This window comes from Ahaetulla prasina, chromosome 3 (assembly GCF_028640845.1).
Source record: "Ahaetulla prasina isolate Xishuangbanna chromosome 3, ASM2864084v1, whole genome shotgun sequence".
Classification (NCBI taxonomy): Eukaryota; Metazoa; Chordata; class Lepidosauria; order Squamata; family Colubridae; genus Ahaetulla; species Ahaetulla prasina.
Window position 1 is genome coordinate 84,007,828 of NC_080541.1, and position 15,425 is coordinate 84,023,252.

General features: G+C 36.8%; 1 protein-coding gene across 3 annotated transcripts in view; it reads right to left on the minus strand.

Moving 5' to 3' along the window:
• Positions 1 to 14,212, minus strand: part of EXOC2 (exocyst complex component 2) — a 94,524-nt gene extending 80,312 nt beyond the window's left edge. The window contains exons 1-4 of one of the 3 annotated variants that reach the window (XM_058175030.1): positions 14,029 to 14,212; positions 12,599 to 12,754; positions 9,624 to 9,800; positions 8,393 to 8,519 (exon numbers count right to left, since the gene is read on the minus strand). In XM_058175030.1, the coding sequence (XP_058031013.1) occupies positions 8,393 to 8,519; positions 9,624 to 9,800; positions 12,599 to 12,710 (416 nt within the window). In that variant the 5' untranslated portion in view covers positions 12,711 to 12,754; positions 14,029 to 14,212. Of the gene's footprint in view, positions 1 to 8,392; positions 8,520 to 9,623; positions 9,801 to 11,103; positions 11,421 to 12,598; positions 12,755 to 13,914; positions 13,979 to 14,028 lie in introns of those variants that run through there. The other 2 variants (XM_058175028.1, XM_058175029.1) reach the window with 2 other exon arrangements.
• Between the last annotated feature and the right edge of the window lie 1,213 nt (positions 14,213 to 15,425).

The window sequence follows — 15,425 nt, forward strand, 5'->3', positions numbered from 1 at the left end:
CGGGTTCACCTTGCCTTGCATCGGCCAGATCCAGTGCTGGCTTTCTCTCTCTTGCACACACAAACACCTCTAGATTTTTCTCACCGAACGGTATCCATTTATCTACTTGCAATATGCTTTCAAAATGCTGGGTGTGTAGGAGCCAGGGAACAAGCAATGGGAGCTCATTCTTTGTCATGGAGCCAGGCTCAAACCACTAGAGTATAAACCATTTCTGGTCAGCAGTCCAGAAATCCACTGCTGGATTTCATTAGCAGTCCATTAGCAGTCCATTAAACCGCTGTGCCACCCATGGACCCTTCATTCCCCCTGTATATTCAAGTAACAACTATGTTTACTAGTTTTAGCAAGTTACATGTTGTAACCTGTTCCTTGAAGAAAAAAAGAGGAGCTTGGGTCATACATGTTCTTAGACATACCCTGCTCTATAATGTGATTACTACTACTTCATCTATATACTACCATAACTCTTGTTGTCATGATCTTTAACTGAGTGTATCACAGGAGTTGTGACATCAGAAGTTACCTCAAATGGGCTTACTTATAGAATGCATTCAAAATTCATGACCCATGATTCCTGAGAGAACAAAACTTGGGAAATAGATGCTTGCTTCATTTTCAACATTCTATTACCGTTTCTCAGCCATCTCTCTCTCTCCCTCCCCCACCCAGCAGCAGCCACTTACCTATGAGAAGGAAAAGGAAGTTTTCTGCTCCCTGCCAAATTCCCACAAGGAAACTCCATGGGGAAATCAGCAGGAAGACAGATTGGCCATTGCTTTTTTTTTTTTTTTTGGCCTTACTTTGGTTATTCTGCTTATTCTATTCTCTGCTTAGGTAAGGAAATATTTCTGAAATGACCCAATGGGGCACAGGTTGTCTAATTCATAATAAAGGGACATTTGGAAGTGGGGGAAAGGAATATAAAACAGAACCATGAAATTTGAGGGTTGGAATGTTTCACTCATTAATTATAGTGGCTACCTGCTTCCTAGTTTAATTTAAATAATCTTGTTACTCCTTAAAGTGTTAAATCACATAATTCTTGTAAACCTCAAGAACTTCCCCCATTTCAGTCCAGATGTGTACATTATATTTCATTTTCTTCACAGTAAATTTTCAGTACTGATTCCTGGCAACTATCTGGAAAATGTGCTTGGAGTTTTCTTGGCAAGATTTTGGAGCGATTTGCCATTACCTGCTTTCTAGGGCTGAGAGAGTATGACTGGCCAAAATCACCCAGCTGGTTTTGTGCCCAAAGTGGGACATGAACTCTGTTGTCTCAGTTTCTAGCCCAGTGCCTTTAAGAAATGAGCAAGTTCAGACATAACCCAAGTAGAGCCTATGTTGGATAGCACTAGTTAAGCCAATTTCATATGGTCCAGAAGGTTCATCCATCTACAATACCAGCCAAAGCAGTCCAGACCAGATCCTGTACAAATAATATGTTACGGTAACATTTTTTGACATTTTATAAGAAAATATTCAACATAAGCAAGTGTTTTAAAAGATATTGGAGCTTCCTTTGGAAATTATTTATAAAGTAGTTTTTGATACCTTTACGTGCTTTCATTTAAAATGAAATGTAAATGTAAAGTTCATAAATATAGCTTTTAATCAAGTAAAGATAATGATTCTTGGGTACATGATTCTGTAAACTTTATTTAAAATTCAAAGTAAGCAGTTCTACTGGATACTGTTAGCAAAAACTAGCATGAACTAGATTCTAGAGGATTTTATAGGTCAAGAAGAGCCATTTTAAGTAAATAAACTCTGAATGGCAACCACCATAAACAAACCAAGTTACCATACACATTCCCCCTGTCTGGTATCAGCCAGACTCCATGGAGCAAAAGTTGTACCAGCTGTATTCTGTTAGTCAAGCATGCAGGAGACCAACAGAAAGGATGCTAGGGCAGACTAAACAGGACAAACCCATAGGTGTTAACAGGGACTTTCTCCAGTTCTAGGACAGAAGACAAGGATGTTCTCTGGAAGAGTAACTAATAGCAAATCTGGACCAAGCTTAAGTAAAACACTGATATGACACATCACTTCAATGCATCCAAATAAATCTACAGCCAGCAGGAAATTACAGAAAAGTGACTGGGTATCTTAAATAGTTAATAAATATTTGCACTGTTTATAAACTGGGAAAATCCCTGTGCTTTTCATTTCATTGGAACTTCTTCTATTGAAATCAATATTATTAAACAATAATGATATTTGGTCTTATGTAGGCAAATATTTTGCCCTTGTGACTGTATTTTGATTCTAAATCGGTAACAATCAATTGAAATTTGCACCAACTCAGCTGAACTTGCAAGAATAACTGTGTGTATGTGCGCATGCATGCGTAAGTAAAAAAAAGTTTACTCTACCCAAGAGTAAACTTTTCTGTCATTACTAAAAGGATTCTACTATTCCATTAGGTGGCAGTGCACGATCAGTAAAATTAGGCCTTGAAGAAACTAAGCTAGCCATAAAATACAAACTTCCACTGCAATTACATTTCTCTCATAGTTATTGCTATGAAAGTAACATAATCCCAAAGAATTCACTAGCTATTTCTAGACAGATGAAGCATATTTATGATTGTTCCTTACTCCTGGGTTTTAAGGAATTAAAACCCAATGGTGTTTTAATTGCTGGCTTTATGGAATGTGTTAGGGAAATTGTGGGAGAGATCCAATTAGGTATAGTGATTAAGGTACCAGGTTGGAAAGTGGGAGACTGTGAGTTCTTGTTCCATCTTAGGCATGAAAGCCAGTTGGGTGACTTTGGGCCAGTCACTCTCTCTCAGCCCAACTCACCTCATAGGGTTGTTGTTGTGGGGAAAAAAGGAGGAAGAATGTGTGGGATATGTTCATAATCTTGACTTATTTGTGTGTGTGGGGGAGAGAGGAAGATAGTGTGTGTCTGTGTGTGTTTGGCCTGAAATGAACATTACAGTAGTACTGACATGAGGAAACAGAGTGAGAAGATAGAATCTCAATGTGACAGAAAAGGAGAGTAGGCTGGTATCTAGCCTTTCTTTTAGACTGCAAAGGTGAAACATTCAAATTAAAGGTCCTGTTTTTTAAAGTTAAAACACATTCCTAGAGAAATGTATTTTACTGAGGATTTAATTCTGGGTGAGTCTTATCTTCAGAGAGTTCAATGTTTCTGCTGAGGCTGCCTATTAGCTCAGACGTTTATGGCTGCCATGATAGCTATTGGCATGTTCCAATCAGTATGTGCCCCTATGCAAGCAGCAGGGCAAATGCTGGACTTTTTGGTGAGATGCTGGTGATCTTAAGTTTTCCGCAACTCATGCTGTCATGAATAAATCAGTCCCTGGTAATTTTTATATTAGCAGTTGCTATGATATTTCCAGGAGTTAAAGACTGGTTAAAATGATCCAGTCAGGGTACTGATGGAACGGCTGAAAGCACTTGGGGAATTTCCCACCTCATATGTCAGGAGACTATTGAAACCCATGGCTGACCAGTGGAATGCAGACAGAGCACGTTCTTAGTAGGCACCTCTTCCCTCTGGCACAAGTCACCTGGCTTCTTGGTTTACCAAGGAACTGGAGACCAATAAAACATCCAGATAAATGATTGGAGCACAAATGGAGGAACTTTCGTGACAAATCAGAGCCACAATGGAATAGAACCCTCTTTCAGGCTCATGCAAAATCCTTCTCTATGACGGTGCAGCAAGGAGGTGTTACTTCATTTTATCTGTATAAATCAGGTCAATTATGCTTATTTATTCTGTACTTCATCTCTATTCATAATTGCAGCAAGGGAGACAGAACAATTGGTGCAATGTGAGAAACATTTGTTGTTTTTTTGCATATAACCTGCATCAGTTTTACTTTCTTTGGAGTTCCAGAGCTTAAGTAACCTCAGCAATTGCTTGTTAGACCAATTAGAGTTAGAGTCATGTGGCTATTGCTCACCTTCAGAGTTTGAGGGTTTTGACAGGGGGCATGATGACTAGTTTGTTCAATGCTTGCCTTTCCTATCTTATTAAACTCGACAGGTGGATGTCTGCAAGAGCTGTATGCCACTTAGGTCAAAATGGCAGGCAAAATTAGGCAATTGAGGTCCTACTCTTCTTAAGTGTATGAAATGCACATTTTAAAAGTCTGGAGCTTGGTTACTCAATAGAGCCTGATTTCTTAGCATTGTTGATAATTAAGGGATGTGATTAACCATTCCTTGAAAGTGAGATGTGTCTTTGTATTTTAAAATATTTACTGACAAAATTTTCTCTTTACCCAGATATTTTCTCTAACTATAGGGCAATCTCAGATATTCCATTCTTCAGAAAGGTGATGAGAAAATTGTAACATTATAGCCTGTGGTGCATTAGAGTAAAATGTTTTTGATGGAACCATTTTAATCGTGGTTTCGTTGAGGACAGGATTTTCTTGATGGCTTGAAAAACGATCTACACTGGAAACTAGGTAAGAGGGGTACAGCCCTGCTAGTTCTTTTTGAATCTCTCATCAATGACCTTTCGTATTTATTTATTTGTTAAATTTGTTTGCCACCTATCTTGCCGGGGGCTACTCTAATCATAAACCATAATATGTAGGCTGTCCTGCAAGCCTAGCCTTGGTGGCACTGTTGTGACAGGTGCTATTTTTTCCTATCAAATATGCTCAAGAAGTGGTGTTGGGGAATTACTGTTTGACTATTTGGTCATTGACTTGTGGTGTTACAAAATATTTTGATTGTTTGTTTTAAACATTATTTAACAGGCAGAAATTTGCTAGGGGCAGGGGGATCCTTTGGCATTTGAAATGGGATAACACCGATATACTGATGAGATCTAGCTTTACTCCTTTTCTCTTCTGCTTGAAGCAGTTAGCATTCTTGAACATTACTGAATTTTGATAATGGACTGGATAATAGAAAACATTTGAAGTTAGATCCAGACAAGGTAGAGGCATTGTTGGTAGGGAGATTGCAGATTAGCAGGAGAGGCCTTTTTGAAGATGCTTCTTGCTTGCAGAAATAGCCTTTTTCTTTTGTGGCTCTGAGGCTATATAGTAACTTTATTACTGTAGCAAAGAACCTTTGCAGATATTGCTAAAGCACATTACTTTTAATCATGATCAGATTTTTCTTAGACTGATTCTTACCTTACCAAAGGAAGGTAATTATCTTATAATCTTATCTAAGTCAGTTTTTTTTCCTTAGGAAGAAGCTTTGTGGGAAGTTGCTGAAGAATAGATAAACTTGACTAATTATTTTTTATTTATCTTAGAATTAAAACTTAATTTTGGGTATTTCCCCTTCCCCTTCCCTGTAGCAACTGCGGTCTCAAATGAAGTTCCTTCTAAGAATCCAATAGCCCATACCCTACTGTCTTGATGTCCACTCTAGCCTTTTGTGAGCAGGATTGAAGCCTCTTCCTCCTCTTCTTCTTTTCCTCCTCCTCCTCCTCTTCTTTGCCTATCTGGATTTGTTCTCTCTGCCACCTTTGTTCTTTTTTATGTTACCTTCTTTTAATGTTTTTAATATTTTATAAACTTCTCAGAATTGCTGGGAGTCAGGCAACATGTGTATTTAATAAACATGTTAAAACAGCTCTAAATACCTTGTATTTTATTAATTAAGAAAATTTACTTTTCCCTTCCTTTCTGTATCAAGATATTTCAATAATATCTTGATACAGACTATCAAGATATTCTTTTTCTGTAAGAACTGTGCAAACATATTTTATATATCTTTTAAGATTTTTTTCTTGTTTCTTGTTTTCACTTGTTTGTAGGGTATCCTATCTTATTTTCCACTGTGAATAATTACAAGATGAAGATGCCAAGGTGAAGTTAATTCCTGTCTTTAAATACTGTCTTTAATATATTTTTTCATATGCCTTTGAAAAAAAATATTTATGTATTCCCTTTGAACAAGTTAAGCTTTCAAATACATAAATTCATAGATCACACTCACATAATCTGAATTTTTGTAAAATATGCACCAATTTTCATAAATACATTGAAATAATTAAAGATCAGAATCCTCTTCCCAAAATATTAATGAATGTAGTTATATATATCTATAGCAATATAAGGAAAAGAAATTTATGTAAGGGACCAAGCATTTGATCCTTCAGTTGCAATGTGAAGCTATACAGAGCAGCAGACATATCACCTGGCTCTGATTATAAATCTCAGCTACATCCACAATCTTTTTATTTGAGCAGCTCACAGTAAGAATTCCTGACAAGCAACAGAGCCTGGCAAGCAACATTCAAATGATGGTAAAGATCCATTCCATAGATTTCATTCAGTACTTTAAATAAAATAAATTTTAAAAAATCGCAGTTGACCATTCAAAGCAACTGTTTATTTTGTCTGCCCTCTCACATCTTTAAAGGGTTTCCACCAAATAAATGACCAATGAATATATTTTCAGTATAAAATATTCAACTTTATAATAAAATACTTGGAACCGGGGAGAAATCTCCCACAATGAATATAGTTAAGCTTTTTTTCCCAAAAATATTTACTGCATAAACTAATCAAGAATGAAATACCCTCATAAAAATAAGATCATCGTGTTTTTGGTTTCTTAAGGCCATAAAATAAAATTTGCTACTGAAGGGCTAAAGTAAAGAGCTCCCCCACCAAAATAGTTTAGAGAGGATCATAATCCTTTATAAAAAACATTCAGAATACTGAAAAGTTTGTATATTCCAGAATATGAACAAAAATTAAAAAGCCAATGTTGGAATTTACATATATGCTTTGTATATGTAACTTTGTATTAAAACAGACCACTTTTTACTGTGGATGCAGATCTTTTCATTTCTTCCTATTATAATTGTAACTTCATAGACAAGGCAACAATCCCATTATTAAGCTAACAAACACAACAGTACGAAAACATACTGCCTTCATTTAAAATTAATTATTTTCTTCATCTATGTTACATATAAAATTATTTTCCAGAATAAACTGTAAAATAGCCAAGGGTATTTGGGTTGCAGTGCTATAGTGCTTGCAATAAAAGATGCAATTTTTTTTAGTTGAATCCTAAATAATTTATAATCCATTGAGATTAGTAGAAAAGTGTTGACGTATCAAAGATTTAACAATAATCTTTTTTAATGGGAAGGCAATTCTAAAACATCAATCATAATTAAAGGAACTTATAAAAACACAGGTGAGCCACATACTGGAAATAGTGAAAGTTGCTATAGTTGGAATTTACATATATGCTTAACATTTATTCCAACGGGCAGTAAAAATACTAAGTCAATAATATTATTGGAGATAGGATTTCATTTTATTTTATAAGAAACAATAGTGCCAGCAAATGTGCAACATTTATAGCATAATTCAGTTCTCATTTAAGTTACTTTGTAATTGCAGCATATATGACAAGACTTGTTACACTATGGCTAGCTCACAAGCTTCGGTGGTTTATTATTCCTATCTATACTATGAAAGCAGATCTTAACAAAACAACAAATCAGTGCTAATTTATCAAAATGTCACTACTGAAACTTTGTCGTAATGTTTATAGGAATTTAACATGAACACTACCAAGAACAATAGCATTTATGGTTAGGAAAACCATTAAGATTTCAATGAAACTAAAATACATAATGGCTAGAAATATGTTTCATCGCTAGAAATGCATACTGATTGAAATGTAATGCTAAAATATTAATTATCTAATATATTCTACTATAAAATATAATCTATTAAAAATACAATGCAAAAATTGGAGTATTAGTGTTAGGCAAGGTTATCACTTACAGAGCTGTTATACTAAGGTGAAACTCCTACCCATGTTCCAATTTTTATGGTATTTTAGTAACTTATTAGCCTTATTTTGGGTCCATTCTGCAGATTATGCAAAACAAACCAAGAGCTGATACTGAAGCCTAATTCAGATGTTATAATCTTAGGCCAATAAAGTGACCTAGAATTAACCTTTAAAAATGCAATGCCCTTCTTCAATTCTAACTCAATATTCTCAGAATCAATGCTGGTATCATGGTGTCTGAAATCATATATTTTAATCACCTCCAAACTTGGAAAACCCGAAAATTAAAGGTAGTCTACACTTTATAAACCAGGATACGAAACCAAAATCTGATTATGGTCTGGGATATGTTGCCAATAAATTACAGCCTAAGATCATTCACTCTCCACTGTATTAGACTTGCAACAAATGGCAACAGATGGCAAACAAATTTACCTGAATATATATTTCCAAATAGTTTGCCATCTTCATCTTTTATCAAATGGGAAATTGAAATGTTTTCCATGATTAAATCAAATTCCCTAACTATATTATTTTCCTCAAATCCCAGATTCTAAAATTTATGGAATTCATGCAGGTAAAATTCCTAGGAATATGCATAAGTGTTGAGTACTCACTTGTTTATCTCAATACCAAGAGGATTAGCAGGCCGTAAAGACAAAGGGGGCATCCCTTTGTTTCTGTCTGTGCGCATGTCATAGTAGTTGATTTCATCCACCCAGACAGCAGACTGATCTAGGATACCTAAATAAAACAAACACACATTGTTATAACAATAAACTCTGCCCAGTCTCATGAGGTTCTGATTTGCTGAAATGAATTTTAAAAAAATCTAAAATATATGTCTATATATAATAGCTTGGGAAAAACAGGAAGAATCTAATCTGGATACAATCTTACAAACAGTTGTTAATGGATTTTATTTTAAAAAATAGTTCTTTCACATGCATTGTACTATTTTATTTTTGCTCCAAGGGTGCTTTTTCAAAAGCCAATTGGCTTTTGCAAAGTCCAGTTGTCTTTTGGAAATCACTTTTGGGCCTACCATGACCTGGATGACTGAGAATCTCCACAGATATTTAATTTGGGGTTTTTTTGCCACTATAATGCAAATGTAAAAGGAAAAAAGTTAACTCACAGGTAAAAAAGCTGCATGCTTTCTCCTTTTTCCACTGTTCAATATCACAAATTGAATCAAATAGCGCAAGATAGGATAACAAATAGGATATAGGAGCAAACATACAATTAAGTTGTGTCATCATAGCATTATTATTTGGAACTCTCATCTGAATTTATCAAAATTAATTGTTCATAAATCTGGGAATTATGATATTAGCCTGAGAACAGGCAGGCGCCCAAACTCCTGGCCTCTCAAAAATATCTTAATTAAATCATGATCAATAACTTTATATTGAATTTAAGCCTTTTTCTCAGAGAAGGGTTCAAACTATATGGTAAAGTAATACATTACACAATCTTGGGTTTAATTCCAATATATTCATTCAGGGAACTTCAAACAAGAAACCTAGAAAGGCCAAATTGCTTATTTAATATCCTATGACTATCGCTAAGTGTTGTATCTTATGATTTATAAGTGTATTTTTATGATTCTGATCATGATTTACCACTTACAGCTTTTATGTACACTGAGAGCTTATGCAGCGAAGACATGTATCCTTGCATGTCCAATCACACTTGGCCAATAAAGAATTCAATTCAATTCAATTCAATTGTTTATTGAATTAATCACACATCCAGATCTCATCAATAGTTAATTTTGAAAAGCTTAACATATTAAGTGTTATAAAAATTATATACAAGTATGGATATATGTATTTTTATACACACCTATTTTTTCAGGCTTCAGAAGTTTAAAAGAAACGGTAGAAGTCCCTTTCCCTCCTGACTTCGTAGTTACGATAATGTCTCCTTTGTCATTCTTTGCTTGACCTACTCGACACACAATTTTGCTGGCAGACATCCATTCAGCAGTGAGAAGGCAATTGTGTCCACAGATTGTCAAGCCTTGGTTAATGAAGATTCAGAGAAAAGAAGAAAAGCAAAATTTGTTTATGAGAATTTTAAAAATGTCATTATCTCCAATATATCTGAAATGCTTTTATTTACAAATGAGACTAATATTATGTTTATAGATACACTTTTAACATATAATTTAAATGAATCTTAGGGGATGTTTTACACATAAAAACTAGATCTGCTCAGCTTTACTCACCACCTGAAAATGAAATTAAAGACACAATATAAACATGTAAAAAGTCAAAAGTGCCTCTTTGCCATTGTTCTGTCCCCCTCGCCTCCGTCCGAGCGATGACTTAATTAGCCGGCAACTATCAGCTTCTGGCAGCAAACTAGCGAGCATCTGCCAAGTGACTCTGTTATCTCCCTTGATACCGATGAGTCACCCAGGAACAAACAGTACTTCAGCTCTAGTTAAGCAGCTGATTTGCTTGCCACAAAGGTATAGCAGCCCTTGCTGCTTTTATATCCTGTGGGGTGTCGCTCCATGACTCAGTACTTCCTAGGCCTGCCCACCCTTGCTTCTGTTGTTCCCGCCTCTCCTGCCTACGAAACCTAGGGTCTAGCCAGGCCTGATTGCCATCAGCCGGGTCTGGAGGCATGGCCTGGGGGGGGAGGAAAGAGACAGGGGACGGAGGCCTCGTTATCTCCTCCACCTGGCCTGCCTCTGGCTCCTGGAGCTGAGCCAGAGAAACCAGTGCTCCAGAGGTAAGTCCTGATGGCCCTTCCCCCTCACTTTCCGAGTCACTTTCTGGCAGGGGCCCTGGCTCGGGGGGGGGGGGCGCAGACACAACAGCCATAATTGTGAAGCAAATCACTCTAATTGTTAAGTAAATCATGTAGTTGTTATGCAAACCTGGCTTCCTGCATTGACTCTGCTTGTCAGAAGCCAGCTGAGGTTACAAATGATGATCACATGACCTTGGGACAGTGCACCTGTTATATATTCTAGTTGCCAAGCACCTGAATTTTGATCACATGACTATTGGGATGCTGTATAGCTTGAGAAAAAATGGCAGTAAGTCATTTTTTCCAGTATCATTGTAACTCTGAATGGTCACTAAATGAATGGTTGTAGGTAGAGGACTACCTGTAATGGCAGGTGCCTTGATCTGTGCAAAGTTTAATTCCAAAACCATCAACAGATTGGGCTGTTTCTCCTTCACAAAAAACCTAAAAACCACTCCCTCCCTTACATGGAGGGCACCCAAGAACTTTCCTTCCCTAACTTGCCTATATATTAAAGGTTCCACAGTTTAAAAGCATTTGCTGGATTTTTTATATTATTAACCTTGCTTAAGAATTAGCCTTCTTAACCTTGCTCATTAGAATTCAGAGATTTTGTTTTTGGATTAACAGATTCCAAGCCCGCATGCTATCAGATATCTGACATTGGATATATAACATGTAAATAAATTTTTCAAGAACAGATTCCATCTTTGTGGTCAGTGGTTGGAAGGACAGGATTGGAGAAAGGGTGAGGAAGAATCAGTTCATGGGCAACACTTTTAAAGTGAATCCATTGTTTTGTTTCTCTGCTGGGCTCCATTCTGTTTGTTGAAGCAAATCAGGCAGCAAAAGAAAGCTTAAACTGCTGCTCCTTTTGATCTGGGAAATTTGAAAAAAAGAGAAATTGTTTTCTTAAACTTTCTCTGCATTGGACAGTATGTAGCAGTTAGCATGAATTTCTACTTCCATCTACCTGAAAAAGAGGGATGGATGAAACAAAGAACAAGTTTTGAGATCCCTTTGTTACCTAAGGAAGAAAAAGTGTGCTGATTTTTGTATCTTTGGAATACTTGAAACTCAAAATCAGCATTCTCATATTATTTACTCAGTTGTGTTTTCTATTTTGAGGATTTTTAAACCTTTTTTTCCTTTTGTTTAAAAAGTATTGTGCATATATAGAGAGAAAGTACCAGAACTACCACTGCAAAGCCATGCAGTCATGTGACATCAAACTTTAAGAGCACATTACTAGGCAAGGGCAATTTTGCTACCATTAATGTCATAAACCAAAGACTATTTATCTATTATGATTAGCTTAGTTGCCATGAATGGCAACACTTCTTCAAATTCTTAACACACAATTATTAAAAATGGTAATTGGTGCTCGCTGATGAAGCAGGGTGGAATGAATTCTACTACTTTTACTTATTTATTATTTCAACTTTAAGTTGCCATCTTACCTGGCAACTCTAAGTGGTTTACAGAATAATATATTATCATATTAAAAATAATATCATAATAATAAAAGCTGCCAATAAAAAAAGACATATGCAACATTCAGCCTATTCATCCATCACACTAGGCTGATGCCTGTGGAAAGAACTGTTTTTATGCTTTCTTAAGGCCAGGGACATAGATCTGAGGAACGGATCTGGTGCTCCAAAGGTAGCTAAAGATAATATATTTTTATTGATGGGATCCGGATTATGTTGACAATATCCAATCTTACATGATGAACAGAAATAGTCAGAGAAGGCTGGTTCCGCAAATATCCAGGTCTTCATCCATGTTGTAATATACAGCTTTATAGATGACTACCAGCATCTTGTATTGCACCTTGAAGCCCACTGGAGTACTTCATGAAGAAGTGTAATACCAGTATGTGATATTGAGTCATGCCAATAACTACTGACTCTATTGTATTCTGGATCAGTCATAACTTCGTAGTGGTTTTCAAAGCCATCTCCATATGGGCACACTGTGATAATCCAAAGACAAGATGAGCAGTTGTGCTCTCCTGATACACAAAATGAATCTTCACAAAAGAAAAAACTTACCTATCAGATCTGTTGGTCCCGTTCCCAAGTTTTCTCCTCGAATTGTGACCTTAGTCCATGCAATGCCTTCATTAGGAGAAATGCCCGTCACAAGGGGAGGTTTACGAGACATAGTTGTCTTTCTTCTTTGATCAAAAGATGCAAATACTCCACACACTAATTAGCAAAAACATAGAATACATAAGCTATTTATAAACCATCTTGATAATATACATAAAACACTCAATTGATATAGTTTGTTAAATTGCAATTATTTGTTGCATTTCTACCTTGATACAATCCGATAACCATTGATGGATCATACAATAAAAGGAAATTAAAATATTAACAGTACATGTAAAATTACAGTTCAATCACTAAACCAGAAAACCTATAGATATTATAAGATTAATAAAATTTTGATGTTATATAAATATAATAAATAAATAAATGCAATTTTTAACAAAAGCCCAAACATAAGATCTTTATTCCAGATTATATTTGATGATACAAATAGTACCAGTTCTCTATGAATTGGGGTTTTTTTTCATGAAAGTTAACTTGATATGGATGCACTGATTCCTACAATATCAAGGGGACATTTTTTAAAGCCATCATCATTATATGAATTTAGATTTTTTTTTAAAAATCATTATTCTATGGTCTGCTCACTTCCAACTGGAGATATTGTACTTTCAGAACAATAACCTGTGACCTCCAGATGTTGGCCTCCAACTCCCATGAGACCAAATTACCATTTGGGGATGACTGGAGTTGTAGGTCCAAACAAAATCCAAAAGTTCACAGATTCTCCAGCACTCCTATATAGACTATTAAGACTACTGGCAACTTCATTTTAAACATGAAACTAGGACCAAATGATCTTCTGCACCTCAAACCATAAAGATTATCTGCAAAATTGCCTGGTACCATTAAAAATAAATAAATAAATGGAGAGAGATCAGGTATAACATTTAAAACCCCTTCAGCTGTTTCCAGAGAAGACTGTTTTATGTCAAACCCTCTCCAACCCCAAGATCATCAAATCAAAGGGTGGAGTTGCAGGGATGCTGCTCGAGTGCTTGTTGACAGGTTTAACTTGATTCCGTGAGATTTAAAACAGGATTTATGAAGACGATTCCTGCTTCTAAGATGACTCTGGGTCCAAGAGCTGGCAATCGATTTTCGAGGCGCCGAGCCAGCTAATCGTTTACTACGGTACGCACAAAAGCGTCCCCTGCCTTCTTTATAAAGCAAAATACGGCACCCTCAAGTGTCTTTAAGGCAAAATAAAGCTCAGTCGACGGCCACTCTCGCCTCGCTGACAAAAGGCTCACCATTAAAAAAGGACAATGGCAACGCCACACAACACCATCCCAGCCTCTCCCTTCACGCCACCCGCCTCCCCCCCCCCGTCCCCCTTCCCCGCATTCCCACCTAAGCCGACCTACCGGTTAGCGAAGGAGGCAGCCTGACTCCCCCCACTACGCCCCCAGCGTTCGGAAGGGGCGGAGACTTCAGATTGGCCCAACCCGCCGAGCGGAGCAGGAAGGGCACGTGACAGGAAGTAGCCCAAGACGGCGAAGCCTCCGCGTAAAACCCGAGAGCGCACGCGATGAGACTCCAGGAGAAGTGCTGTAACTGGCTGAGGCCGAGCTGTCACTCAGTGACTTCCAGCCAGTGGCTTGGCAAAAGAGGGGCGGGAAGGTGAGCGGACGTTCCCATTTCTCTAGCTAGGGACGGAGAGGGCGGTAGAGTGAAAGGGAGAGGGTGGTCGGTGAGCGAAGGCGGGAGTTGCTTTTTTGAGGCGAAGCGGGTGGTTTCGTAGTATTTTATTTTAGAAAACTGTCAATTCGTTAATCGTAATCCAGAGGGCCGACATGGGTGCTATTTTTTTCTTTATTATCATTTCAAGAGTAAAACCATAAAATAAAAAAGAATTTCCCATGCCCTAAAGGTGCTTTTTCAAGAGGCAACTGGACTTCCTTGTTTTTTTTTTGAAGATATAGTATCTTCACTTCTCATTATATTTATATATATAATAAATTTCACTTCTCATTCAAGAAGCTTCTTCAGTATAGAATAGAATAATAGAGTTGGAAGGGACCTTAGAGCAGCGGTCTCCAACCTTGGCAACTTTAAGACTTGTGGACTTCAACTCCCAGAATTCCTCAGCCAGCTAAGCTGGCTGAGGAATTCTGGGAGTTGAAGTCCACAAGTCTTAAAGTTGTCAAGTTTGGAGACCCCTGCCTTAGAAACCCCCTGCTTACTCAGGAACCCTACACCACTTTATTTATTTTTTATTTATTTTATTTTGTCACAACAATATATGTAGGTATCATACAAAAAGATTATATAGTATATAAACACATATATGTAAATATAAAGAGGTATAAGCATATATATATATAGGAAGAAGAAAAGAAAAACAATAGGACAGGAACGGTAGGCACATTTGTGCGCTTATGCACGCCCCTTATGGTCCTCTTAGGAATGGGGTGAGGTCAATAGTAGAAAGTTTTTGGTTAAAGCTTTTAGGATTATGGGAAGAGACCACAGAGTCAGGTAAAGTATTCCAAGCACTGATGATTCTGTTACAGAAGTCATATTTTCTGCAATCTAGATTAAAGCGGTTGACATTAAGTTTAAATCTATTAGTTGCTCTAGTATTATTGCAATTAAAGCTGAAGTAGTCTTTGACAGGAAGGACATTACAATAGATGATTCTGTGAGTTAAACTTAGGTCTTGTCGAAGGCGACGGAGTTCCAAGTTTTCTAAGCCTAGGATTTCAAGTCTGGTGGAATAAGGTATTTTGAGATATATATATATTTTTCAGACAAATAATTA